Source organism: Artemia sp. Qi Xiang Cuo, chromosome 11 (assembly GCF_049724085.1).
Source record: "Artemia sp. Qi Xiang Cuo chromosome 11, ASM4972408v1, whole genome shotgun sequence".
In the NCBI taxonomy this organism is placed as follows: Eukaryota; Metazoa; Arthropoda; class Branchiopoda; order Anostraca; family Artemiidae; genus Artemia; species Artemia sp. Qi Xiang Cuo.
In genome coordinates, this window is record NC_142804.1 from 52698240 (window position 1) to 52724485 (window position 26246).

Here is a 26246-nt window from a genome sequence, read left to right on the forward strand (position 1 = left end):
AGATATGACAAGAGTGAAGTTACATTATACTGTAGAAAATGTGACCCTGAATTTGAAGCCAATCAAGATCAATATACAGTGAAGTCAAATGATTTACCAGCATTATTGGTTCACGACAGTTGCCTATACACCGAAGAGGAAGAAACCTAAAGTGAAGAATAAAGACATTGTTATATACATTTTTCATTTATTAATAAACAAATTCACATACATTTTTTAAGTACTTTACTCGTAGGGCACTAAAATCAATATTATATAGGTCTGAGAGGATATTTTCCACCATAAAGTCGTTCAGACGTGGATTGTCTACATATATGTTGAGAAACTGCTTGTAAGTATAGCCGCGACATCTGAACACGAAATACAGTAGCGCATGAAAACCACAGCTTTTAGTCGTCAGATCCTGCACTCTCTTCCGATTTTGAATAATAGTTTTCCCACTGCTCTCAATGTAGTTGCTGATATGTGGAGTGTAGAATGTATATGGTAGGCCAAGAGGATAAAAAAATTCAATCGTCTTCATAGTTTGAAAGATGCACAACCAATGCCCAGTATTCACAGTTAACGGCTTGGTATTTACGATAATTAGGGTATTTATGACGCCCTGAATTTTTCAACTGAATTCCGATGGTAGACAAAAAAATCTGTATTTGGACATGTAAGGCCCCATATTAAATACACTTATCATTTGACAGGTGTTCATGGTGCCAAGTCTAGGCACCAAGACTAGGATTTATAAAAAGATAGATAATAGAGTGGGATTCTGTTTACTTTGCAGACAATAAGGAAATGCCGCGACGTCTCAAGTTTATGTGGGCAACTAACCCACGATCCTAAAGTATTAGTAATGTTTGCAAGCGTAGTTACTAATTTTGACAAACTACTGTCAAAATTAAGAAACGGGTTGTCGAAGTCATACGAGCTTGTAACGACATCACGTTGATTGCCAATTGTTTGTGGGGCGAATAGTTTAATATTGTTTACACTGACTCTCAATTTATCCACTGCCATAGCAGCAGAACTCATAACCTGCTGCTTGCGTACATATAGTATTGCCGAGGTGAGGGAAAGAGTTACATCAGGATTGACAGCAAGTTCTTTTCGTAAAACGAAATTGGATGGTGCAAGCGTCAATTTTATATCCATTTTAATATTGGGTGGTAGCCATTGGGGTATATTAAATATTTCATGATATATTTTTCCAACAAGATGTAATTCACTAGTTGTAGCATTTTAACTGCATCTGTACTATCAGTATTAGTAATATATTCATATCCATTGGAGGTGCCTCTCAATTACTTGTATGACTTGGGTGTCATTAGCATGAATTGCATATAGCTTGTATAATTTGAGAGATTGTTACTTGTGCTCACCAGTGTGCCATTTATGTAGACACTGATTTGACGAAATAAATTATGTAATATACAAATTTCATAGGATATTCTATCGGCAAGAATTAGTAATGTATTATCGGATTTCTGAATTTTCATACGTAAATCTATAAATGTCAAAGACATACCCATAACGAAGTATTCATTGGAATAAATTTGATAGTGGATATTTTTGGAGAGCAGTTATTGAGGATAAAATGGTTGATGGTATCCATATTTCACGCTCAGATCAACATTTTCTGCATTGCAGAGATTTAATGATGAAGTGATTGAAGGTTGGGAATCCTTATGCGGTAGATATGACATCTTAGGAAAAGAAATCTAGTTTCTATCTAACAATTCTCTTCCTGGGGCTTCTTCTTCTACTAGTGCCTATTGTGCGTGTCGGCTTTTTCCTTCTTTCCTTTGACAAGGGTGATGTCTTTTGTTTCTGATCTGAGTAGAGACTGATGAGTAGTACACTGTTTCTCGACCTCTTCAAACCTTTTTCATTTCGTTGAGATTTCAATTGTTCGCCAAGGGCTCACGCACTGGACTTGTAGTTTTCCTCAGCACATTTTTTTAAATCCTTGCAAGAGCTCCAGTCTTATAGTGTAGATGATGCAAAATTTGTCGCAGCCGGTAAAATATATCTTCTAGCAGGAGGTAGTGTCGAGCGAAACAGCTTAGCAAACCAACTGCCAAGAACATAGGAAGACATTCAAGAACGACCCTTGCATTATTCCATTCCAGTGCCCAATTGTCTTGGGCCAAGAGTATTAACATAGCAGTCAATATCAGGACAAATGAATACCACTTTTCTATTAGACATCTTGTTGTTGAATGGGTCGAAAATGACATGTAATCACATCCAAACCTTTTGTTATTACTAGGGGATCACCTAATTCAGTTCTTAGTGTTAACTGGCAGAGTTCCAAATAGGAAGTGTTTACAGGGGTATACTGAAGATGCTTTATATTGTAGTGGTGAATACGTTCTTGATTGGTTTTTCGTTCAAGAACTCGTAGGAGGGGAACATTGCTATTGTCAACCCGGGATGTTTGTACAAATAAAGCGTAGAGAAATACACAAGTGTCCGTGGAGCAGGCAGGCGGGTAGTCAGCAAAAATAAAATTAGTGTTTCCAGCACTTTTACCATTGATTATATTGAGCTTAAATCCAAGAACATCTTTTAGATTATCATTGAGAATAACTTTTTCATCGGCAATGGGTTAACTAATGTAGATCTTGTCCTTCTCCTTTAATTAGTTAAAATGAAAGGCTACTTTTTTATAAGCGGAAATTCTTTTATTGATAGAACGACATAAATCATTCATACAGGTGAGTTCTTCGTAGGGTATTTCAATATAGGATTAATTCATCCAATTGATCTTTTGAATTTGTTCTTGATCACCTGAGGGTGGCGGCCAATCATAGGGTCTAATTTTTTTTTATCATATTTGCGATCTTTTCTCAGGATATCATATGTATTTTAGAGAATACAGTCGACAAGAACCACTTCATACTTTCCATCGTCAAATTTGATGGTGGGGGAAAGTTTCGTCCAACAATCACTTGTTCTATTCAAATCATTGTAGAGGATCAGAAACATTGGACATGAAAGTCACATAGAAATCATTGGGCATTGTTAATGTCTTCAACTGCAACCCATGAATCAAAATCATAATTGTATCCTATCCAGCAAACAGGCAGCTATATCTTGCCCTTCCGAATACGACTCTTTAATATCTTTTCAATTTGATAAATTTCACTAGTGTTTCTAACTTTTTGCAGTTCGTATTCATAAAAACCCCCGAGAATCTCATCATCTTTGGTGTCTCGCAGTCGATATGTCTTGGGTGTAGTATCTAGAATTTTGGAGTCCTTTAAAAAGTTCAGTGCTACATAATAATTCCCCTTTTCAAAAATATTGGTGGTTCTATTGATTCGAACAGTATCACCAACATTGAATTTCTTCTTCACATTTTTCTTTTTCACTGGAATATTGCTTTGGAAAAGCATCAAATTTATTTTCACTACAATGAACTTCCCGAGGGCTAACATTGGACAGGGATCGATGTGGTCGTTGATTGTATATTTGCATGAATTTATCTAAATCATGAATAAAAGCAGCAGTATTTTTCAGCGTGCAATATCTTGAAATTAATAGATGAATCGTTCTTATCAATCGTTCAGCTAGTACAGCTTTTATCGGGCTGTGAATATGATAGAGTGTTGTATTATATTTCAACAGAACCTTTTGCATATGAGGATTAACAAATTCGCTACCACGATCCGATTGAATTTTTCTATAGCAATCCTGTTCAAGAATACTTTCTAAAGCATGAGCAACTTCAACACCTCTCTTTGATTGCAATGAAATAGCATAGGCATAGCGACTAAAGACACTGATTTCCACTAGAATATATTTGTAGGGTGTATTGTGACGCCGTTAAATCGCGTCTGAAGTTAAAAGATCAGTTTGCACTATATGCAGAGGGAAAAAGGCTTTAGTTTGTCGATATTGTTTGCCACGAAGTCTGCGATTTCGATGCAGTGTGTAACTCGGTTTATTTTCTAGATACTCTTTTGCTTTTTTCAATGTGCTACCACCTATGTCAGAGGCAACTTTAGAAAGCGATGTCGGGGAACTTAGACTTCCCAATTGACCAATATTATCATAGAAATGTTTTAAAACTCCATCCATTTTGTACGCAAACACGTAGTGTAATGTCCACTCCCCTTTTGCACACTGGAGGGTGAATCAATACGTCTTCGCTTTTAACTTGCAGCCACTGGTGTTATAAAATCATTGCTGCTGCTACTGCTGTTAGTATTTTCCAATATTGAATCTTCTTCTTTTTTAAATGGTGTTGGTGTTGTTGGAGGACTATATTCTCTTAGTTTCTTTAGAATTTGCTTATTGCCCATAAGACTTTTTGGGAAGTTTGATGCATTTAGAAAGGTATATAGATTATTATCAAATGATAAAAGTCCTTTACGATTCGTAACTATATCACAAATTAAATCAACTAGATTATGACTTTTCCCCTGAATTATAATTCGTTTCCCTGTGCTATCGACTTGAGCTTGATGATCATCACTTTACAGCGTGAGATTTGCTAATAATCATTTATACGTTTCTCGATAGGTCACATGCGATAGGTTTCCAACTGTTAACACTATAGACTTAAATCCCTTTTCCTTTGATTGCACTGGTGAATCTTGAGATGTTTCCTGTTAAGGGAGGTCGGCGAAGGCGGGTCTCTCACGATAAGGTCTATGTTTTTCCACACGTCGCAATGCATCTTAAAGTAAAACTAGCTTTTTATCATCGGCAATATTTTCATCATCAATGAATTTGCTTAGATTGCCTTGAAAATGTTCCACGGGTTAGAGGACAAGTTCAAATGGCGTCGATTTATAGGATTTAGCTATCTAAAGAAAACTTTTTACAAGTCCTTCAATTATTGGTAGTAAAAGTATAAAAAAGCTACCACCCGCCTGAAGGAGACGTTTTCTTTTAAAAATTCGTCTTTTGTTTTTGCAAGCCAAGGCACGTACAGTGGAACGATGTTACTTTGTCTGTTGTCTAACACCTTCTGACAAATTTAAATTGTCCTCAGTTAAATTTAAACAAAGTTCAGATATTAGATTAATGAAATCATTGTCAATACCACGTTTGAGTATGGCCTTCCTGAGTGGAGTTTTTGAAGTGCTTAAAACGGAAAATAAATGCCGTTGTTCGTGTAGTTTCTTCAGTGTCATGATGGCAACTAATAGCTTTTTCTACTGTTCACTGGAGGACATACAGTAATTTCTTTGTCGAAAATATGTGTGACTAAACGTAGATCCTCGGGTGTATTCTGATTAAGATCTAGCAAAATGTACCTGCAGGGCTTATTTGTCGCCTGAGTGTACGCTGACAGCAGAAATTCTGGAGCACCTGGATATATTTGCTTATTGAGTTATTAGCGAGCTAGAATCACGAACAACTCGGTAGATAATATAGATGGTACAATTCAGAGCAGGAACTCTCAAACATATCATGTGATTTAATATACTGTGCAGAGCTAGGTTCATGGAAATATGTCCAGAATGCAAACGAACAGGACTCAGTTGTAGCGTTCCACGTGGAAAATTTTCAATTTAGTCACCCAAATCATCAAAAATCAACCACGAGTTTGGTTCAATACTATTGAAAACATAATGTCCCCGTATGAATTGTATTAGGATGGACGTGGCAATAGCTTTTATTTGATCGTAGTACTCCTGCCAAAGACTATAGCAACAATAAATTTTCTTTAGTATTTCCAAAAACATTTATTACAATTTTTTATTATTTTGACTAAAAGTATCGTTTTCCCAAACATTGATGGACCAAACAGAAACGATCTGAATGATATTATAAATTCATACATACTGCTGCTGTCGACAACAGTCGGACTACAACTAACTGTAAACCATACTTGTCCAATCAATAAATAATAAATTTCCGATAGATCTATCCAGTACAAGAACAACAAAAACAATATTTCATTCATTTATTAACATATAGCATTTATACATATAGCAACAATAGCATTTATTAACAAAAACACTTTTCTGTACAGCAATAATAGTACATACTATTTTTAATTTATTAACATCAACACTTTTCTGTTCAACAAGAATAATAATATTTATTAACAAAATTTTTATTTATTGACATCAACACTTTTCTGTACAGCATGAACAACAACTGAATTTATTAACAACAACACTGTTTTTACAACAACATTTTTGATTTATTGACAAAAACACTTTTTTGTACAGCAAGAACACCAATTTTTATTCAACAAGAATAGTAGACACATTTTTCTACAACTTAAAATAGCAATAGCACTATTTGTACAATAACATTTTTAAAATAAAAAATAACAACTTACAACACGAACAATAGCACAGTTGAACACTAAGAAAAGATGAGAATACCCTCCACCCCCTCCGGGCCGAAGGCCAGCCGCGGGCGGGAGTCACGGACAAAATCAAAACCTACTAAGTCATCTTTTAGTTTTTAAAGATCAGATATTACGTTGGATCTTGAAAATTTCGGGTTATATAGAGTAGTTGTAGCAGTGAATTAACAAAATGCCACTACTGCCGCGACCACTAAACGTGTTTTTGAGAACGTGTACATAACACTTTAATTTTAAAAATATTTTGATTTAGATAATTTAAAATATGCTATTTTCTATTGTTGATTGCATTGGTTCCACATTCGTTGTCTCCCCCTCATCAGTTGAAGAGGAAGAAGATCTCATTGATGCATCTGAGCATGCATTGATGCATGGAGTTTCATGCCATTCAGGAAGCATCACCTATCAATAAGTGGCATGATATCGGTAACTCCATTGAAATACCTGGTAATATTGATGATTTATTAATTAATTATTTCAATGTAGAACCTAGCACAGTTGAGCAAGGGGACTTAACATTGCTAAGTCCAAATACCATGCTAATTTTAGATGATTTTGTCAGTGAATTAACTGAGAACCCTCCCCCCACCGAATACATGAACATAGTTGCAGTTCAATCGAATGAAATGCATTTGAGCATTTAAGTTAATTTATCAGGTTAGGTTAGGTTATTTTATCCAGACCGAGGTGGTTGCGATAGTCTACCCTTTCAACCCGCTCTGAAATTCGATAGTGGCCGTGGGGGAGTACTTTTACACCATCCTTGAACACAAAGACATTGTCAGATATACACGACATGGCATTCTTTCAACTCTAACAGTATAATTTTTATACTGCAGAGATCGAATTGCTAGCACTTGTGCTCTTGGCACTAGACACCTATCTACACAGGTTCTGTAGACACTCATGTTGAAATTTTCTTTTACAAAATGTGTAGGCACCCCTTTACATGCTTGCTTTACTTCTTTGTTGTGGTCTTCTAAATAATAAAACTTGGGACCGGGGAACACCCTATTGGATATTAAATCACTCCCCGTCTCTGATTTTAACATTAGTAGCTGATTGGGAGCTTGACGTTTCACCAACTGGGGGTAGAGGGACATATTCCAGTTAGTGAAATCCATCTGCAAGCTGATGTACACCTCTGTTTCTAAATCATTTAATAAATCCCCGGTTTTACTTTTGACAGCAGAGAATCTGTATCCCCATAATAAACTTGAACCTCCCCCTACCTTGGCCATTGTACCTTGCACACATTGTAAAAAAAGGACCAAATCAGCTTCTTGGAAACTTCCAGTACTGAACTACCTCCAGTATATTCTTGTATATTCTTGTTCAGTACAACATTTCTCTTTTTCCTGTGTAGAAGAACCATGTTCGACTTACTGCTCGTGAATGTTGTAAAATTAGGGTCGGCTATAATTCGTGCACATTCTTGGGGGCAGGTTACGCCGTCACAACGGGACCTGTTTCGTACGCTTTCACACATTTTGCCAAACGCTGAATTTAAAATGAGCTTGTACATTTCCCTTTCAACTTTACTTTTTGCCTGAGAGCGTTTACCGACAAAAGTATCGATAAACTTCTTCAAATAGGGTTTCTGACTTAATTGCAGGACCCTATGTATTTTTGTGATCTTGAAACCATTGTTCACCATCCATCGCAAAACTACATAGTGAACGATGATACTATATTTAGGGTCTATGTTTGCGTCGAGTTTTTGTTTGGAGGGGGTCCGGTGCATGCCCATATAATCGACCAATGATAGGATGTAAGGGCTCAGCGAGTTCTTGGTCACTGGTCTATTTAAACAAGAGAATACAAAATTCTTGATATAATCGTTAAGATCGAAAAGTATGTGCGCGTTAATGTCAAAGAACTATCCTTATGGCCGATTGTCATTGACGGTGTGAATGTCGGGAAACTCACAAGGATTCTTAAGTCATTTATAGTTTCCAAACGGCAAAGAGTAGTGACACATTGCCGAGGGGTATAATGAGTTTATATCAAGGAAAACTGCAGTGGACTTTACACCAGTGTCTTGTCCACTTAGATCCATTGTTAAAACGCGATCTCCATGAAAAATATACACCCTTTCCTCATCGATCTTTCTACAAAAAGGTGTTGATCTACATCACGGATCAACCCTATTTCCTCCCTACTAATTTTTAAAATTAAGTCCATCACCAAATGTGGTGTGGAAAAATAATAACCTAAATCTAATCCAAACTCTGAATAAATTTGGTCTGTGATATTAAAAGACAATATCTAAAAGAGTTAAAACATCCCTGACCAAGTATAATCTACAGTAATCCCACCCATTTTAACAATTACGCTTAGCCCAAACTCTCTCGGCAAATTCATATTCCTCGGCAGTGCATTCACTATTGGTGAGTGAATTGTAGAAAGCTTCAATTAGAGGTAGTTTCACCTCGCTTAACCGAGCGCCAGAACAGTAATAGTTGTATGCATATACGCCTTTACAGGTTATTAGCTCATACATTTCACTGTCTGGAAAGCGCTAATTAAGCAGAGGAAAACTATCGAAATTTTCGCTTTTCTGCACTTGAATCAATTGACTCAAAGCCTTGGGGAAGAAACAAAATGAATCTAAAAACCGGATTTTATTCCAGCACGTATGCCCATTATCCTCCGCCTGCCAATTCAATTCTAGAAGTACCAACGTCTCAGCCAATTTGGGGATTATATTGTAGGTAAATGTATTGTTCATCCATGGACTATATACTCCCCTCCCTCCTTATGCATACGTGCCAAAGCTGTTAAAATAAATTTGAAATCATGATTTGAATTGTGAATAATAACTGGTATAAAAAACTGCTGGCTTACATTCCCATTGCACGATTGATGTGCTAAACCACGAAAATTACTACCCCCTGACGATATTTCCTGCCACAAGTGATTATGGTCACGCACTTTCCCCTTCCCCCCTCTTTTACTCCTAGTCCCTTTCCCCTTAGTCCCCTCTTCAAATTCCCGCTTACAAACCCAGCATATTTTCTGATTTTTAATAACTAGACGATCCTCTGCAAACAACAACATTGGATAATGTGTTTTTTTCAAACGAAAAATAGCTCTATTCACAGTGATAATTAATTTGGTCAATGCCTTGATCATGCACTCCTTCTCATCCAAAGTCTCGACTGTTTCTAACAATTGCATTGTGTTAGAGCTGTCTCTTTGCGCGTGGGTATAGGAAACCGCTATAGCTTGATGTTCTTTGATTCGATTCGGAAATCGATTATCGTTCACATCCAGTAGCCTAGCTTCACAATCTAAAGAGATTTTATTGCTTTGGAGGAGGTTATTTTGGAAATTTTTAAAACGTAAAATGGCCCTGTCACCCGAAACTGTTTACACCGATTGGTAGCCATGCCGCCTACAATGCTTCATATAATTCTGTAGTTCTAAATCGCTTTGAAATCGAGACAGGCATGTCGGACAGTAAAAATATGTCCCCCTAGTCTTACCCTCCCCAAGAAGTGTATTGCTGTCTGTAATAGGATTGAAATGGCCAATTGTATTAGTGTCTCTAGGTGGTGGATATAACAACCAAACCCAGTGCGTAACCCATTCAATCGAAGGGTCCCTTATTGAGAACAGCATCCACTTTATATTAGAACTTGCTCCATCTTCATATTCATTTTCATATTTGATCACAGTAGCACCGATATTTAAATGGGCATTGGCCCTTTCAAAAATATCAATTGATCTTAGCGTTACTGGGAATTTTCCCTCTAAACAAGTGAAATCTGCAGGAGGAAAATCAGAGCCCACCTTTCCATGTACAGCCCAGTATTTTAAATTTTTCTTTGTTGTGTCACGTGCTAGAGGCTCGAATACTGATATGAGGAAAGCGTACATGAAACATTTTTGACCTGTTTCAAAACAGATTCGTTGAACGCCCTTGCAACCCTCTAAATCGGGATTATATTCGAAAACTATTGATCTCTCCCCACCCCCTCTTAAAATAAAATCTTTTTTTAATTTATAATTATTAACACTTAAAATTTCAATAAATAAAACTAGACCCACTCCCGTTCTCATTATAATTTTCGAGATGCGTAATAATGTGGTCTACCCATTGCATAAAAACTGTTTCATAATTTTCTAAATGTGGATAGACCATTAGCATCTCGGTATGTACATAATGTTAATAGAACTCACGTTCACCCTCATTTAAATAAAATATACTCAAAACTATTGATACCTGAACAGAGTCCCTACCCCCCTCCCACAAACGAATCTGGCTTTCTAACAGTGTACGAATTTTTTCTACATATACATGGAGAACGTCTATAGGGTCAAATATAAAATCCCCTCCCCCCTATAAGCGAATTAAAGGAATTCCCAAAGGTTGAGCTGTAGAGAACTACTGTATTTAGTATTGAATTTGATTGATTGAATTCAGATGATGTTATAAATTGTGTATTGTTGCACTTCCCCTCTTTTATATTATCTCCCCCTCCGACACTCTATTCAAAAATAGGGCTATGAGAATTTATCGAAGTCATTTCATTCGATTGAACTGCAACTATGTTCATGTATTCGGTGGGGGGAGGGTTCTCAGTTAATTCACTGACAAAATTATCTAAAATTAGCATGGTATTTGGACTTAGCAATGTTAAGTCCTCTTGCTCAACTGTATTAGGTTCTACATTGAAATAATTAGTTAGTAAATTATCAACATTAAAAGGTATTTCAATGGAGTTACCGATATCATGCCACATATTGATAGCTGATGCTTTCTGAATGGCATGAAACTCCATGCATCAATGCATGCTCAGATGCATCAATGAGATCTTCTTCTTCTTTAACTGATGAGGGGGAGACAACGAATATGGAACCAATGCAATCTACAAAAGAAAATAGCTTATTTTTAAAGTGTCTAAAACACCCTATTTTTAAAATTGGATTATTATTTACATATTGCTAAAAAATACGCTTAGTAGTAGCAGTAGTAGCGTTTGATTAATTCACTACTCTAACTACTCTATATAATCCGAAATGTCAAACTTCCAACGTAATATATGATATTTAAAATATATAACATGACATAGTATGTTTTTATTTTGTTAAAACACAACCCTCAAAAAATTTAAAATTAATACTCTTTATCTGCTCTGAAAAAAAACCGGTGTCTTGACTTGGTTTGAAATTGATAGCCTATCCCTTTCATGATACAAAACTAATTCCAATAGAAAGTTGTTTTTATAATATTTGTAGAGGCAAGGTGAACCATTCGTTAATAAAGCAGTTTATATCGCAAAGGATTTTGCTACTTATCATGAGCGGGATATAGTGCCTTTTTTGGCTTCGCTAACCTAATTCGGCAGGATGAATGCATGTACTTGTTATGATTCAAAAGGAGAACGTTATATTTTATCAGGTTAAAAACATAGCAAGAAATAAAATTTAAACTTACATCTCCAAATTCCGGCTGCACTTGAGTGCCGAATGGTCCCGGGAAAGCATGATGGGGGATGGACGGGGCGGTGACGTCACGCACTTGTGCAACTGGGTCAGCAATGTCAGTGGGATATGCAGATGTGGCAGCAATATCACAGGCTTAGAGGGTTGAAGCAGTGGGGTTCACCATAGTGTGAGCAGCCATCCACTCCCTCTTTAATTGTCTGCCAGGCTGCATTGGTGTCTAATCGGAAGGGACTTGGGTAGGCAGCGCTGGTCTTGAATGGATGTTGGTGACTCTTGATGTGCCAGCTATCTCCAGCTGTTGTATGGGAGTAGTGTCATTACCCTTAGCTCTCTTTTCAGGAGGAGGCGGGCATTTCTCATGATTGTCCTTAAAAAGAAAAAAAAATTAGTATAACATAACTCCCTGTTACGGAAGAAGATATTAGTACTCTCCCCCCTTTTCAGCAAAGCAAAAAGTAAAATTCGCGAGGAAGAAGCAAGGCTTAGAAATCAAACGTTTTTAATACACAACTTGTGAGAAATAAACCTTGACAATCAGTAGTTCCTATTTTTACCATTTAGAGACAAAATTAAATACGCTCCGTGTTGGAAATAAACTCGAAATGCATACAAAATCCTATTTTTTCTATTTAGAAAAAAAAATTAAAACATGCCTAGCGATATAATATATATACATGTGCATTATTCTTCTTGTCTAAAATGTTTATGTCATTTAAAATTACCTGCACTTCAATAAACCTTCTCTTAGTAAGTATGTTTCTGTTCCTTAAAAACCCCATATAAACACTGAGTACTCAAAATGGAAAACAAATAGTATATGAAACTATGTATTATAACTAACACGCATACCCTCTTGCAATTCAAAGGATTTACTGTCACTAATTTGACCAAAAAAGAGGCATCTTTTTAGTGAAACCAATATAATATTTAAGCCCCAATTTATTAGAATTAACAAGCCGGACGCGGACTTGACGAGTGTCAATAATTATCAATATTTAAATCTTAGCGGCTTAATGTCATAAGGGGATCACTATATCTGAGAGTTGACGGAAGTAAGTTGTCACTTTTGCTAGAATACAGAAAGTATGAAAATTACATGAATTTATTGATAAAGAGAATTATTTCAAATGAAAGAATTAAAATCGTTAACAGGGGGGGGGGTTTACATGGTAAAAAAGAGCGTATTTACGTTTTCTAACGACTATAAACATCGCATAGTGGATATTGTATTTTTGGGGGGGGGGGGGGTATACCCTGAATTTGAATATACTGAAAGGGGACTAAAAAAATGATTTTATTTGGAAATAACCTAAGTAAATTTACTAAACAGAACTCACATTATAAATCTTTGTAGCTAAAGTTTCCAACTCATCAATATTCAATGTTATCTCCATGGTGTCTCGAGACTGTATGATAATTTAACCTCAGCGCATGTCCGTTTTAAACACAATCTCAAGGGCGAATTGTGATGTAAGGGAAACCTTACGTAACTCCCTAATTGACATAGAAAGAGACACGTGATCCTGTCCCGTTAGAATCGATACATTTAGAAACATCCCCTGATTGGCCTAGAAAGAGACACGCGATCCTGTTCCCGTTATAGCATCAATACATTGCCCCATTAGTATTCAGTGCGCATGTGCAAACTTCGTCCCGGAGTCAATAGGCTTAGAAACAGCCCCTGATTGACCCTTATAAAGGTGTCATTGACCCCTTAGTGGATCAATAAACCATGAATAAATTATGTTCTGTCAGTACCTTCTTACCCCTTTCTACTACTTCAAGCTTGATTTGCATATTCAATTTGAGTTTCACTCGTTTTAAGATTTCTTTATTAATTTACATTAACATCTATTGTATGTTTGTTTGCATTGATTGTTTATTTAATTTCTGTTCGTTTTAAGTTTCATTCATACTTCAATAGGAAAATATTTTACTTCGTTTTAAGCTTGATTTTCTTCGTTTTAATATTTTTGTTTGGGGTGATTTTAGTTCGTTTCAAGCTTGATTTCCATATTCAGTTTAAGTTTCACTCGTTTTAAGATTTATTTATTAATTTACATTAATATCTATTGTATGTTTGTTTGCACTGATTGTTTATTTAATTTCTGTTCGTTTTAATTTTCGTTTAAGCTTCAATAGGAAGATGTTTATTTTCATTTCTAGCTTGATATTCATGTTCAATCTAAGCATTACTCGCTTTAAGATCAATTTATTCATTTATATTATTACTTGTTGTATGTTTTTGCTATAATTACTTATTTAATTTCTGTTCGTTTTGGGTTTCATTTATTCTTTAATAGTAATTTCTTGTCGTTTTGAGTTTGAATTTTAAAAGGTATTTGTATCTTCTGAGCTTAAGTTTAAAATGACCTGTACTTTTCTTTGAAAACTTATTTTTTGGAGAAAGTTTTTTTTAATTAATTTTCAAACAATGGTTCTTTGACTCTTTACGAGCCAAATTTTTTTTTCACAACAAAATGGCAAAAAACTTCGCTTCACTAGGGAACAATCTTTTTTGTTACTTAAAACGGGCGTCAAGACCTTCAGTTTCTGTTCAAATGAGCCTTCTCCCGATATTATAGTGCCATTGGTTTAAAAGATAACTGCTGAAAAAAGGCTTGGAAGATGAATACCCCCCCCCACACACACCTAATGTGCTAGATACAGATTTTGGGATAGCCATTTTACTCAGAATAGTCAAAAGACTCACAGCCTCAGGGGCACGACCCCAAAATACGGGAATTACTTATTCTTCACTGAAGCATTTTAGTAAAAAAGGTTGGTTAGTCACAACTTGTCTACAACTGAATCCGAAAATAATTTAGGTTCCGACTTAGAGCCAAAACCAGTTAAGTTCAAGCTAAATCCTGATAGTACCAAAAAGGAGGGAAGCCATGACTTGGTGCAAAGACGAGCATAGCCCTGAATCAATTCAAAAACAAGCTAGACCCAGGCTTAATACCAAACCAACTATGTTCATGACTCAGTGAAAAAAGGAGATAAGTAGAAAGTGCACACTACTCGATTCGAAACAAGATAAGTCATGATTTAGTGAAAAAACGAGTTAAGTTCATGCAGTGGACTGAATCATTCAAAAGCAAACCAAATTCTCCTTCACTGCAGAAACAAGCTGAGTTCAAGCTAGGGACTGACTCAGTGCAACAACAAGTCAATTTCTAACTTTACAGCAAAAAACGGTCAAGTCATCATTGCACACTGCTTCAGTGCAAAAAACGACCCATGTCCTGAATGTATACAAAAACCAGACAAGTCACAGCTAAAAAATAACTTGGCGCAATAGTGAATTAAGTCCTAATTTGGTACAAAACAAGCACAGTTTTGACTATATAAAAAAAGGTTCAGATTTGGCACAAAAAGAGCCAAGTCTGAACTCTGGACTGAGTCTTCGGACCAATTTTAGCCCTCTCCATACCCAAATGGTTGTTTTTCTCCACGAGGTTTTTCAGATAAGGACTTGGAACCTATGCTCAAGATTCTCCAAAATTCTGAATTTGACTTATCCCTGTTTGTCTAATTTCAATCACCCCTGTTTGCAGATGTTATCCCCATTTTTCTTAAAATTTCCCAAATTTTCCTACATCAATAGCTGTAAAAGACCAACTTTAAAATTAACGAGTTGCAAATATTTTGATTAACTATAAAAAGTACGTTCTTTTTCTTCTCATAGTGTTTTGGTTGCTATTGGCATGAGTCGCTCTTTAAAGCTCATTATAACCATTTATTAGAAAATGCTATAACGCTGAATATAGAGAGATATTTGTTATTAACTCAATATGCAGAAGCACACGCCGTTACAAATACATAATGCCTCAGTAACCATAACCAAGCTAAATGCACTATAAAGGGCTATTGCAACTACGAAAAACCCACCAAAAAAAAAAAGATTGTCTAAGTGGTGTTTGTTACTCACTACTAAGGGTATATTTCATTTATTTGAAGTATAATCTACCCACTGCAAACCACAAATTGCCCTGTAAAATTTGCAATCTTCGGAATGTTCTAGTGGTAAGTAGTCTAATAATAATTTTAAAAATATCTGCAGTAAACTGTTACAAAATATAATGAACTGAAAATTCTACAAAAACACTAGGTTTTAATCCTCCAATAGACTTCGAAATCCAAAAAATCGAAGAATTTTTTTTACTTGATGCAAAATAGCCTACAATAAACAGAAACTTCTAAGAATATACTATTGAATAATAGAAAAATAAAACAAAACTATAAGCAGTTATACAAAAGATAGGGAGTAACTATGTGTTTAACACTCAGTATTCTGATGATTTTGGAGAGTTTAGACAAATGATGTTAATACACTAGCAATAACCACACCGCAGAAAGGTTTCTCTAGGGGGGGGGGGGGGAATCAGGCTGTTTTTTAGGGAGAGGATATTCTGGGCCCCAATTTTCCATATTTAAAATGGGTTCTAAGGTGCATAAAACCCATGTTCCAAGCCCAAGGGGAGGAGAAAAGGAGTTTTCTTAAGGATATAGAAAGGAATATCCCCCTGATTTTCTTTTTTTTTTCCAAATGATAGGGAAATTCATACTCTTAATCTCAATCCCGCTTCTGTGCATGTGTGATTAATAGCTGTGTGATTAATATATTTGCAAATTATTTTAACACGGTTTTCTTCAGGTTGGATATGCAGTAAAACTGTAGTACATAAATCATTTCCATTTTCTTGGTTATCATAGGCAGCCCAATAGCGCTGCCTAAGTAAAGAACAATGTTGACACAGTGGCGGATCCCGGGGTGGGGCGAGGGCGGGGGGGCGCGCACCCTAACGTAATCTAAAGTAGTGTAATTTACTTACTTAACGCAGGTTTACGTTAATTAAACTTGCTCCTAACGCAAGTTTATCGGATCAACCTATTTTGAGCCCCACCCCTAAACAAATCGTGGATCCGCCCTTATGTTGGAACAATGTATTATTTTTTTATTTTTATTTTGGATTCTAGACCAAGGCACTTCGTATTGAAGGAGTTATCGCAGAAACTTCGAAAATGACGCAATAGATTGGAAATTGAAGGGGCTAGTGCCATTTTTAATAGTCCTTTTTTGCTCTCCAGTCTCCAAGCGATTGGAGAGCAACCCCCCCCCCCCCGCCCATCGTTTTCCCAAACACATCCAGTCAAAATTTTGAGATAGCCATTTTGTTCAGCATAGTTGAAAAGTCCGGAGATTATGTCTTTGAGGATGACCACCCCTCACAGCCCTCAAGGCATGGGTTGTAAATTATGCCCCGGGGGCATAAAGTTTTTTTATAGAAAGGGTGGTCGTATAAGCTTCAGAGGGGGCTTATTGGACTGATAATCAGAAGTTATAGTGCTCTTTTTAAGAGTAACAGTGATCAGAGGGCAGCTAGCCCCCCACCCTCCCACACACACAGGTATATTGTTCCAAAATGAATCCAATTGAAACTTTGAGATAGCAATTCTATTCAAACTAGTCCAAAGATCATATAACAAGGCTTTTGGGATTAAAACAAACCCCCAGAGCCTTGGGGCAAGGGTTGTAAACTATAACCCAGGGGCATTTAAGGTTTTTATGGAAGTGATGGTTGTATAAACTTTGGAGGAGTCTCATTTGGTTGAAAATTGGAAGTTCTAGCTCCTTTCTATGAGTCAAAAGTTATAGAGGTCAACTAGCCCCCCTCCCTGAATGCCCCTCTTTTCCCCAAACGCATCTTATTGAAACTGTGAGATAGCCATTTTGTTCCAGAATAGTCCAGAACTTGAAGGGTCCAGAACTTATGTTTTTGAGGATGACAACCACCTCATAGCCCTCAGGGCAAGGGTTGTAAGTTATGCCCTGGGGCCATATAAAGTTTTTATAGGAAGGGTGGTTGTATATACTTAAGTTGGAACATCAGGTGTTGAAGGGGATGTTGAAAAAAACCAATGGTGATATGTGCATACTGCTACTAATGCTACTACAACTATTGCTACTACACAAGCTAAGGGTATTAAGGTGAAGCTTTGGTGGAATAATTAGGTAGATGTTGAATTAAATCAAAACGAACTATGATCATGTAGATTGTCAAAAGAGTGACAAAGCAATATCAAAATAACAGCTTATATTATTAATTTAGACCTTTCAGGGTAAGTTGAGGTGGATCTTGAACTAGCAAGAAGATACTATGTGTATAGTTTTAATACTACTTCTAGGGTTATTGTAATAAATTGAAACTTTTAGGGAACATTTAGGAGGAGTTTCAATTAAATGAAAAAAGTATATGCATGCTGGTATTACAAGGGCATATAAACAATATCATAGGCAGAACTGCTTTATCATAACTAGTAATATTGTTGATATTTTAAAGGATCTAATTTGATTGAAAATTCAAAGTTGTAGTGCCCTTTTTAGCAGCCAAAAGTGATTGGAGGGCAATCAACTTTTCAATTCTGTTTCCCTGAAAAAGACTATGTCAGTATAAAACAAACAGAAATTAATTAAAAAAAAACTTTTTTCACGAAATACGTTTTTCAAGGAAAAGTGAACAACTCCATTAAACCAAAAATGAGCAAAAATAGAATCAAAGTATTTACCAAGCACAAACTAACACAAATCACCATCAACAGATGAATGAAACTCAAAACGAAAAGAAATTACAATAAATAACCAAGTCAAACTCAAAACAAGCAGAAATTAACATGATTAGGGCTCACAACCCCTATGCCTTCTCAAGGCCAGAACATAATGTGCAATTTGCTGAAAAAAATTTAATGTTCTCACTTTTATAACTTTAATAAATAAAAAACTATTAAGATTTTAAAGAATAAATATGAGCATATGTATTAAACTGACAATGCACATTCATTTGCATTTTTTTTCTGTGCTTTTTTTGGCTTAATGGAGTTTTTTACTTTTCCTTGAAAGACTAATTTTGAGGAAAAAGTTTGTTTAATTAATATGAGTTTTTAAAAGTTTATACAAGTTTTTTTTATAAAAGCTAATAGAAGTATTTTTACTTAATAACCTACCTCAGAAATATTGCTTTTTGTAAGAGAATCATCACCATTCTTTGTTCTTTCAAGAAGATTTTCCCCAGCTGACTTAGTTGCAGTCAAGGAATTCCCAATATTTGCAATTTCTTTACCATTTTGGAGCATTTTCTCTAGCACTGCCTTTTGCTCATCTACAAGAACAAGTGAATTATAAGCAAAAGTCATGCATACATTACCTTAAATTGCATTATCCTGCAAATAATCCTGTAGGTGATGGTTAGTGAAGATGTTGAGCCAATGCGTTGGCTGCATCCCATTCTTGAAGCTATGATTTGGACAAAAATTCTATTTAGTATTTAATGTCTTTTTAGAGCAAAAACAAATACATATAAAAATAGTAGAAAGTACAAAATACAGCCCAGTTCTTATCTTAGTACTGCCTTCTGCGTGAACAGCAATGCAATAAGCAACTTATTTGACTAAATGGGTATTTGGACTGTGTTGAGAGTAGTTGCTACCTAATTACTCAGTGTGAATTGACAAAGCCAATCTTTCATACCCTAAACCATCTGTATATCTATTATTTTCTTATTTTCAACACTATTTTTCAGCCAGATTTGGACTTCCTTTAGCAGCATAGAGTAGCCAGCTCCCTGGAATTTAAAGTTTCTTTTTTTTGCTTTTAAAGTTTTTCCCAGAATCTCTAGGCCTACTGTTTATCTTTCCATAAAAAAATTTTACCAGAAGCTATTATTTTTTTACTGTCTAGTTTAATGGTTTTGTTTTGCTCCAGGCAAAAACTTAACTATTTCTAGCAGACTTTGCCAATTTTATTACATTTTCAGTGATAAGAAACTTTTGTGCACACCTCTAAATCTGCCTGCCTATCTATTATAAGTAGTTTTGCATTCAATTTTTTTTTCATTTATATTAGCCCATAATGGTCAAATACATAGGGTAAGACACATGGATGAAAACCGAAAGAACAATGTGATTAATGTGTTTATGTTATTAACTAAAACTTGCTACATATTATAAAGTAAGAAATTCATCACTTTTAATCTCAGTTTTGTATATAGCCTATGGTAAAATTTGGAACCACTAGGGACAGAGGCAGGGATCATCAAAATGTGACAATAAACATTACAAAGAACATAAAATGAGAAACTAAAAGGTGCAATTAGGCTGTTTTACTTTACAATTAGTCCTCCTCAGAAGCAAACATTATAAGATTATGAAAACAACTTAAAAAAAATATCTAAAATACTTACTTATATCATTCCTTCATTTAGGCTACCCCCCCCCCATATGAAAATATCTAACGCAAATGATATAGGCTACTCTCTACACATTTTTTCAATTTCTTGATTTTGTTGTCATTGCTTCTATCTATTTGAAGAAAAGAGTGATGTATATAAAAATTCATTCAAAATCTATAATTTGGGCTATATATTTGTACACTAGGTGGGTAACAGGCTGGATGGGTTGCAGTAAAATAAAGGGAAGTGTTTTTAGGACTGACATAGGGTCAGAAAACCAGTAGTTGGACAGTTCACAATTCAATAGTTAAATCACAGTCAAATCTCTGTTATACCACCTAAAATTGCACTGTTTCATCACTGAAGTAGTCTAAATTTTCTTAATAAGAATGTGATAAGCTTAAATATTTTAGCTTTAAACAATGCTGAATATTTTGAATGCACTCTCACTCAATAGTAGAGTCTAATTTTGGACACAGGATTTTAAACTTTGAACAAATTATCTGAATTACAGGCATGCAATAGTGATTTAAGGCCTGGACAGGCAGGCAGCAGCCCCCCCCCCAGTTTTTCTGACATTAACTTACTTTTATTTTATAGTTTTACACTCCTATGGTATATCTTGCCCACCCACCCCCCTGATTATGAAGCCTAAAATTGCTACTGCAGACATGCCTAATGCAAGACAAGTATTGTGAAGCAGAATAATTGTACATATATAGGCAAGCCTACAGGGACAACTTTTATTTAGATTTAAATGCTGAAAAAAATTTTCTAAGATTGTGGTCAGTCAATCCCAACTATCAGCCAATCTCAACTACCATACCTAAACCTATATAAACTATATCCAAGATAAGAAGCATGTTGTCCATGTTTAGGAAAGATACAGGTAGCTTACTAGTTTACAGTTACTTACTTAGACTTAGTTCTTCCCTCACCAGTTGGTGCATGAGGAAATGTGCAAATATATAGCCCAAATGGCAAATATTTACATGCTCACATAATTTAGCTAGGAAGAAAGTGAATACATCATTTGATACCTTTTTATGCTTTTTCCAAATTCAAAAATTGGTTCTGAGGCAGATTCCATTTTGAGACCCTAAAGGGGCTCAACAGTCCCCAGTAACCAAAAATTTAAGAACGTGTTTCTAAGAAATTGTCTAGTGAGAAAAAATTGACATTTTTGGCTGATTAAGAAATGGTAAATATTATTTTCATTAGTCTTGATAGTATAATGTTATTTTGAAAACAAATTTGAGGGAATTTTTAAAAAGAGCCAGAAACCCTTCATACACACAAAGCAAAAAGTAAACCATTTGAATAACCATTGTTGATAACCCTAAATAGGAAACTTACAGCCCTCACCTTGAAAACCAAGAAAATTCACATTTTTGAATGGGTAGCGTTGATGCATTTTCTTTTTGTTATTTTTTTTTTCTTGTCAAGGTACTGAAACATCATAGATTTGTTTAAGGTCTTGTTTAACAGCAATTTTTTATATTTTATTAGATTTTAACTAATTTTTTGAATTTATATTGTGGTTAAAAAACTATAGACAAGGTAGGCTAACAAGTTACTTTCAGGGGCCCTACTAAGGGCTAAAAATGAAATTTGCTGCAGAGACAACTATTGAATTTGGAAGGAGTATAAAAAAAAGTGTCAAGTGATGTATTCATTTTCTTTGAATAGGTTTATGTAAATATTTACTACCCAAAATACATATTCTCTAGGCCTAATGCATGGATGGATTCTCTAGGCCTGATGCATGCAACATACACATTTTGAGCTATATGTTTACATATTAAGATGGGGGGAAAATAATGCTTTTAGGAATGATATAGGGTAAAAAAACCAGTAGCCTATGCAATTGAGCAAAATCATGTAAAATTCAAACCCTCACATCTTGTTACCAAACTGGAATTGAGAAGAACTGCGTATGTCAATGAATAAATAAAAACCTAAGCTATGCATCAACATGGTTATTATTAAAATTATTTAAGATCAAACACTTGAAATTATGATTTTTTTGACTTACCTAGAAAGGCCTCTTTTTAGAGATACCAATTATCCTATTTTGATGTATATATTCTTTCAGTGTTTCAGTTTTGTTTGCATATTAACAGAAAGCTGATTGTCTTCTGATTCTAATAATGTAACTTTTATTGCTTGATATTCATTCTATAAATCACAAATATATATATATATTTTTTTTTTCAATTACTTGTCAAAACAGAGACCACATTTTGAATTTATAATGGCAAATTCTTGGTGAAAATTTCATCAAGAAGGCAGATACAAGGCAGTCATCTTGTTATTATACTCACATTGTGTCATGCTTTAGTAAAATAGGGGCAGTCCAAAAACATGTCTCTATTATCTGGAATGTCAAAGAATAGTGGTCTTTCCCATAAAGAGGTTGTTTACCCTAGTCTAACTAAGTAGGCTATTTTAGGATTTTTTTTTAAAGCTGTATTAAAATTTTAGTGTTTCCTTTGGAGTAGGCCCCACTGTAAATGGTAAAATTCTAGTTTAGCTACTTTTCACTATCTTGGAAAGGGGAAGGTTAGAAAAATGAAACTTTTAGTAATAAATCCAGGGCCAAAGACATACTCTGGGAAGGTATTGCCAAGCTTCTATGTTAACCCTCTTCTGATTTCTAAGTCTTAAAAAATTGGCTTACTTGACATGTCTATACCCATTGAAATTTTTATAAAACAACATTTTGCCTTTATTTTTGGTTATTACTTTCTTTTTCTCTGGTTTTAGTTCTGAAGATGCAATTCTGTTATTTGAGCAGAATTTTAAGCAACATAAATGGTTTTTTTTCTTCCAAATTTAGGAACTGTATTTGCAGATCTCCAAAACCTCATAAATTGAGAATGAGCAAAGTTTTGAAGCTGAAAACAGTTTCCTTGTACTTCATTTAGGCTAAGCCAAAGATCTGTTTTGCAAGGTTTCACTTTCCTAGCACAAAAAATGTTAAAGGTAATCAAAGGTCCCTGCCTTCTAGAGTGAAAAGAAATGGAGGTAGGTACTTCAAAATACCTTCCCAGGACATAGGTCTACTTTAGTCTGTAGACCTATATCTGAAAGTTTCATTTCCCTAATCTAACCTCTCTCCAAGATGTCTTAGGCTTATCCTAAGTATTTTAGAAAACCTTAGTTTTTTTTCAGAAGTTTATAGTGTGTCCTTCCTAAGAAGAATAATTATAAACTAGAACAAAACCTGGTAAAATTCTACTTTAGCTACTTTTAGCCATCTTGGAAAGGGGTTAGGGGTAAATTTTTACAAAATCATATTATTGACTTACAAATAAAGTAAATATACTACTCAATGCTTTTTTTTATGCTCTTTCCAAATATAATAATCATTTTTGCCAGAAATGAATTTTACCCCCAACCCTATATTTACCAATTCGGGGTATATATTTGCACATTAGAGGGTGGGTGTTAATTTTATTTCTGATGTAAATGAGAGGTAAGTTTAAACCTTACCCCCACCCCCCTAATGTGCAAATATATACACTGAATTGTTATGTAGGGTTGGGGGTAAAATTGATTTCTGAAAAAAATGATTATTACATTTGGAAAGAGCATAAAAAGGCATCAAATGGTATATTCACTTTATTTGTAAGTCAATAATATGATTTGGTAAAAATTTACCAGGTTAGGCTCAGAAAATGAAACTTTCTGGGATGGGTCTACAGCCTAAAGTGTCCCAGGAAGATATTTTGAAGTACCTATTTCCACTCCTTCTCCCTCTAGAGGGTCCTGCAATTTGCTTACATGACAGGTCTATTACCCATTGAAATTTTGACAAAACAACATTTTACCTTAATTTTCAGTTACCAGTTTCTTTTTCTCTTGCTTTAGTTCTGAAAATGCAATTTCTATTATTTGAGTAGAATTTTAGGTAAATATTTACAAAATCACATTATTGACTTACAAATAAAGTGAATATACCACTCAATGCCTTTTTTTTATGCTCTTTATGAATATGATAATCACTTCTATCAGAAATCCAAATTTAAGCCATTTTTGAGATCTTCAAAATGACAAAAAATATAAAATATATAGGGTGTAAAACCTAACCAAACTTGATAACTTCAATTCAAAATCAACTCAATGCATTTTTTTTAAACCTTCTTCCATTAGCTTTAATATTTTTGACATTTCATCAAAAATGTATTCTTGAACATTTGGCATTAAGGAAGAAGAAAAAGACATAATATACCAAAATTAATTTTTCCAAAATAATTAGTATCAACTGAAAAGCCTGCCTGCTCTGAAATAGAAGAAGAAGAATTTTCTAACTTTTATTTATCCAAGTTAATCCTGGAAAGTCAGTGCTTGTGGATTAAAAAAAAGGATTTATTATGACACAGTAAATTTAAAACAGATACTTTAAGCCTTTTTATAGCCTATAGCCTATATTTTATTTTTTTGTCATTTTCAAGAGCTCAAAAATGGCTTAAATTTGAATTTCTGATAGAAGTGATTACTATGTTTGTAAAGAGCATAAAAAAGGCATTGGGTGGTAAGTGGTATTATTTGTAAGTTAATAATATGATTTGGTAAGGATTTACCAAATTTTAAGCCATATCAATGTTTTTTTAATTTAGGACATGTATTCGCAGGTTTTTAAAAACTCATAAATTAAGATTGAGCAAAGTTTTGAAACTTGAAACACTTTTCTTGTACTTCATTTAAGCAGAATATCTGTCTTGCAAGGTTTCATTTATAAAACACAAAGATTGTTAAAGGTTATCAAAGGTCAGGACCCTCCAGAGGGAGGAGTGGAGGTAGGTACTTCAGAATACCTTCCCCCAACATACTGTTGGCTGTAGACCCATCCCTGAAATTTTGACTTTCCTAACCTAGCCCCTTTCCAAGATACCCAAAAGTAGAATTTTACCCAAAACCCTCAATCCATGATCCTACTATTTACTATCTCCTCTAAATCTAGGTATGACCTAGGCTAGCCTGTAATTTGAACCCTAAATAGCATACAGGCCTAGTTTACCTTCTGTATAAAAATCAGATATCAGGGCCACAGTATCAGTCATAGTTTCTAAGGTTTCTGTTAACACGTTTTCGCAAGTGTGGAATGGGTAGTTAAGTTCCATTTTGTTTATTGAAATTAATTGGCCTTCTTCTTCTTCTTCTTCAATTATAGGCTTCGGATGAATCCATTTAACCTTTTTCGTAGTGTATGATTATGTCAGGGGTGTCCTGGGAAATCAAATATAGAGATTAGACTATTATTATTCAATAATAGGCTTTATACATCATTGATGAAACCACCTATATTTAGGCAGTTAAAGACAGCTTTGAACAATTCAGTATCATCAGTTGAAGAGTGTCTCCTTTGTGTTAGTTGGTCAATATTAGGGGTTAGCTTGAGGCGCTTGAGTATGGCAGATAAAGTTAGCCATTCTTTTTTATGGTTGAGAGTTGCCACAGGGCAACCAAAAAGAACATGGTTGATGGTCTCATCATAGGTTTGACATAGGCGGCAAAGAGGGCTTATTACTGTTGGAATGGTTGTGTTTTGATAGAGATAAGTTTGGCTGTTAAGGCCAGTAGCATTTGATCGTATTCTGTGGTACATCTTTGAGTCTTTCCGGGATGTAAATGGAGAAAGGTTTGGTGGACATTGGTTTGTTAGATAAATTTTTAGGCGCCAATGGTTTACATCTCTTACTGGGATAGGTCTTCCAGAAATTATTTCATGCTGAAGGGCAGATTTAGCTATTTCATCTGCCTTGTGGTTCCCTTTTATACCCATGTGACTTGGGATGTACTGGAATTTTGTCGATATACCTTGTTTAAGTAGTTGGTTCAATAGTACAAGAGTGGTGGAGGTATCATTGTCTGGGTAGTCTGAATGTTCTGGTGATATTGAGGCAAGGGCTGATTTCGAGTCTGAATAAATTATAAGCGGGGTGTTTCTTGGGGGGTTTGGCATCTTTATAATGGTTTCCAATGCAATGTTGATGGCAGCTATTTCAGCTGTCATGATACTCACATCATTTTGGAGCCTTTCAGCAGCTGCTATACCTCAAGATGGGAAGTGGACTCCACAAGCAGTCCTAGAATCTGTTTTTGAGCCATCCACAAAAATTGGGAGGTGGTGGATATATCTCTGAGACTCAAATTCATGAAATAATGATTTTACATAGGCAAGGGAAAGGTCTGTTTTAATAGCTGGCGCAAACAAAAGGTTCACTTCT

General features: G+C 35.1%; 1 protein-coding gene across 1 annotated transcript in view; it reads right to left on the reverse strand.

Moving 5' to 3' along the window:
- LOC148947128 (E3 SUMO-protein ligase NSE2-like) overlaps nt 1-25194 on the reverse strand; it is a 68408-nt gene extending 43214 nt beyond the window's left edge. The window contains exons 1-2 of the mRNA XM_089097274.1: nt 25037-25194; nt 18791-18945 (exon numbers count right to left, since the gene is read on the reverse strand). Of these exons, the coding sequence (XP_088953400.1) occupies nt 18791-18945; nt 25037-25139 (258 nt within the window). The 5' untranslated portion in view covers nt 25140-25194. The remainder of the gene's footprint in view (nt 1-18790; nt 18946-25036) is intronic.
- Nucleotides 25195-26246: the final 1052 nt, after the last annotated feature.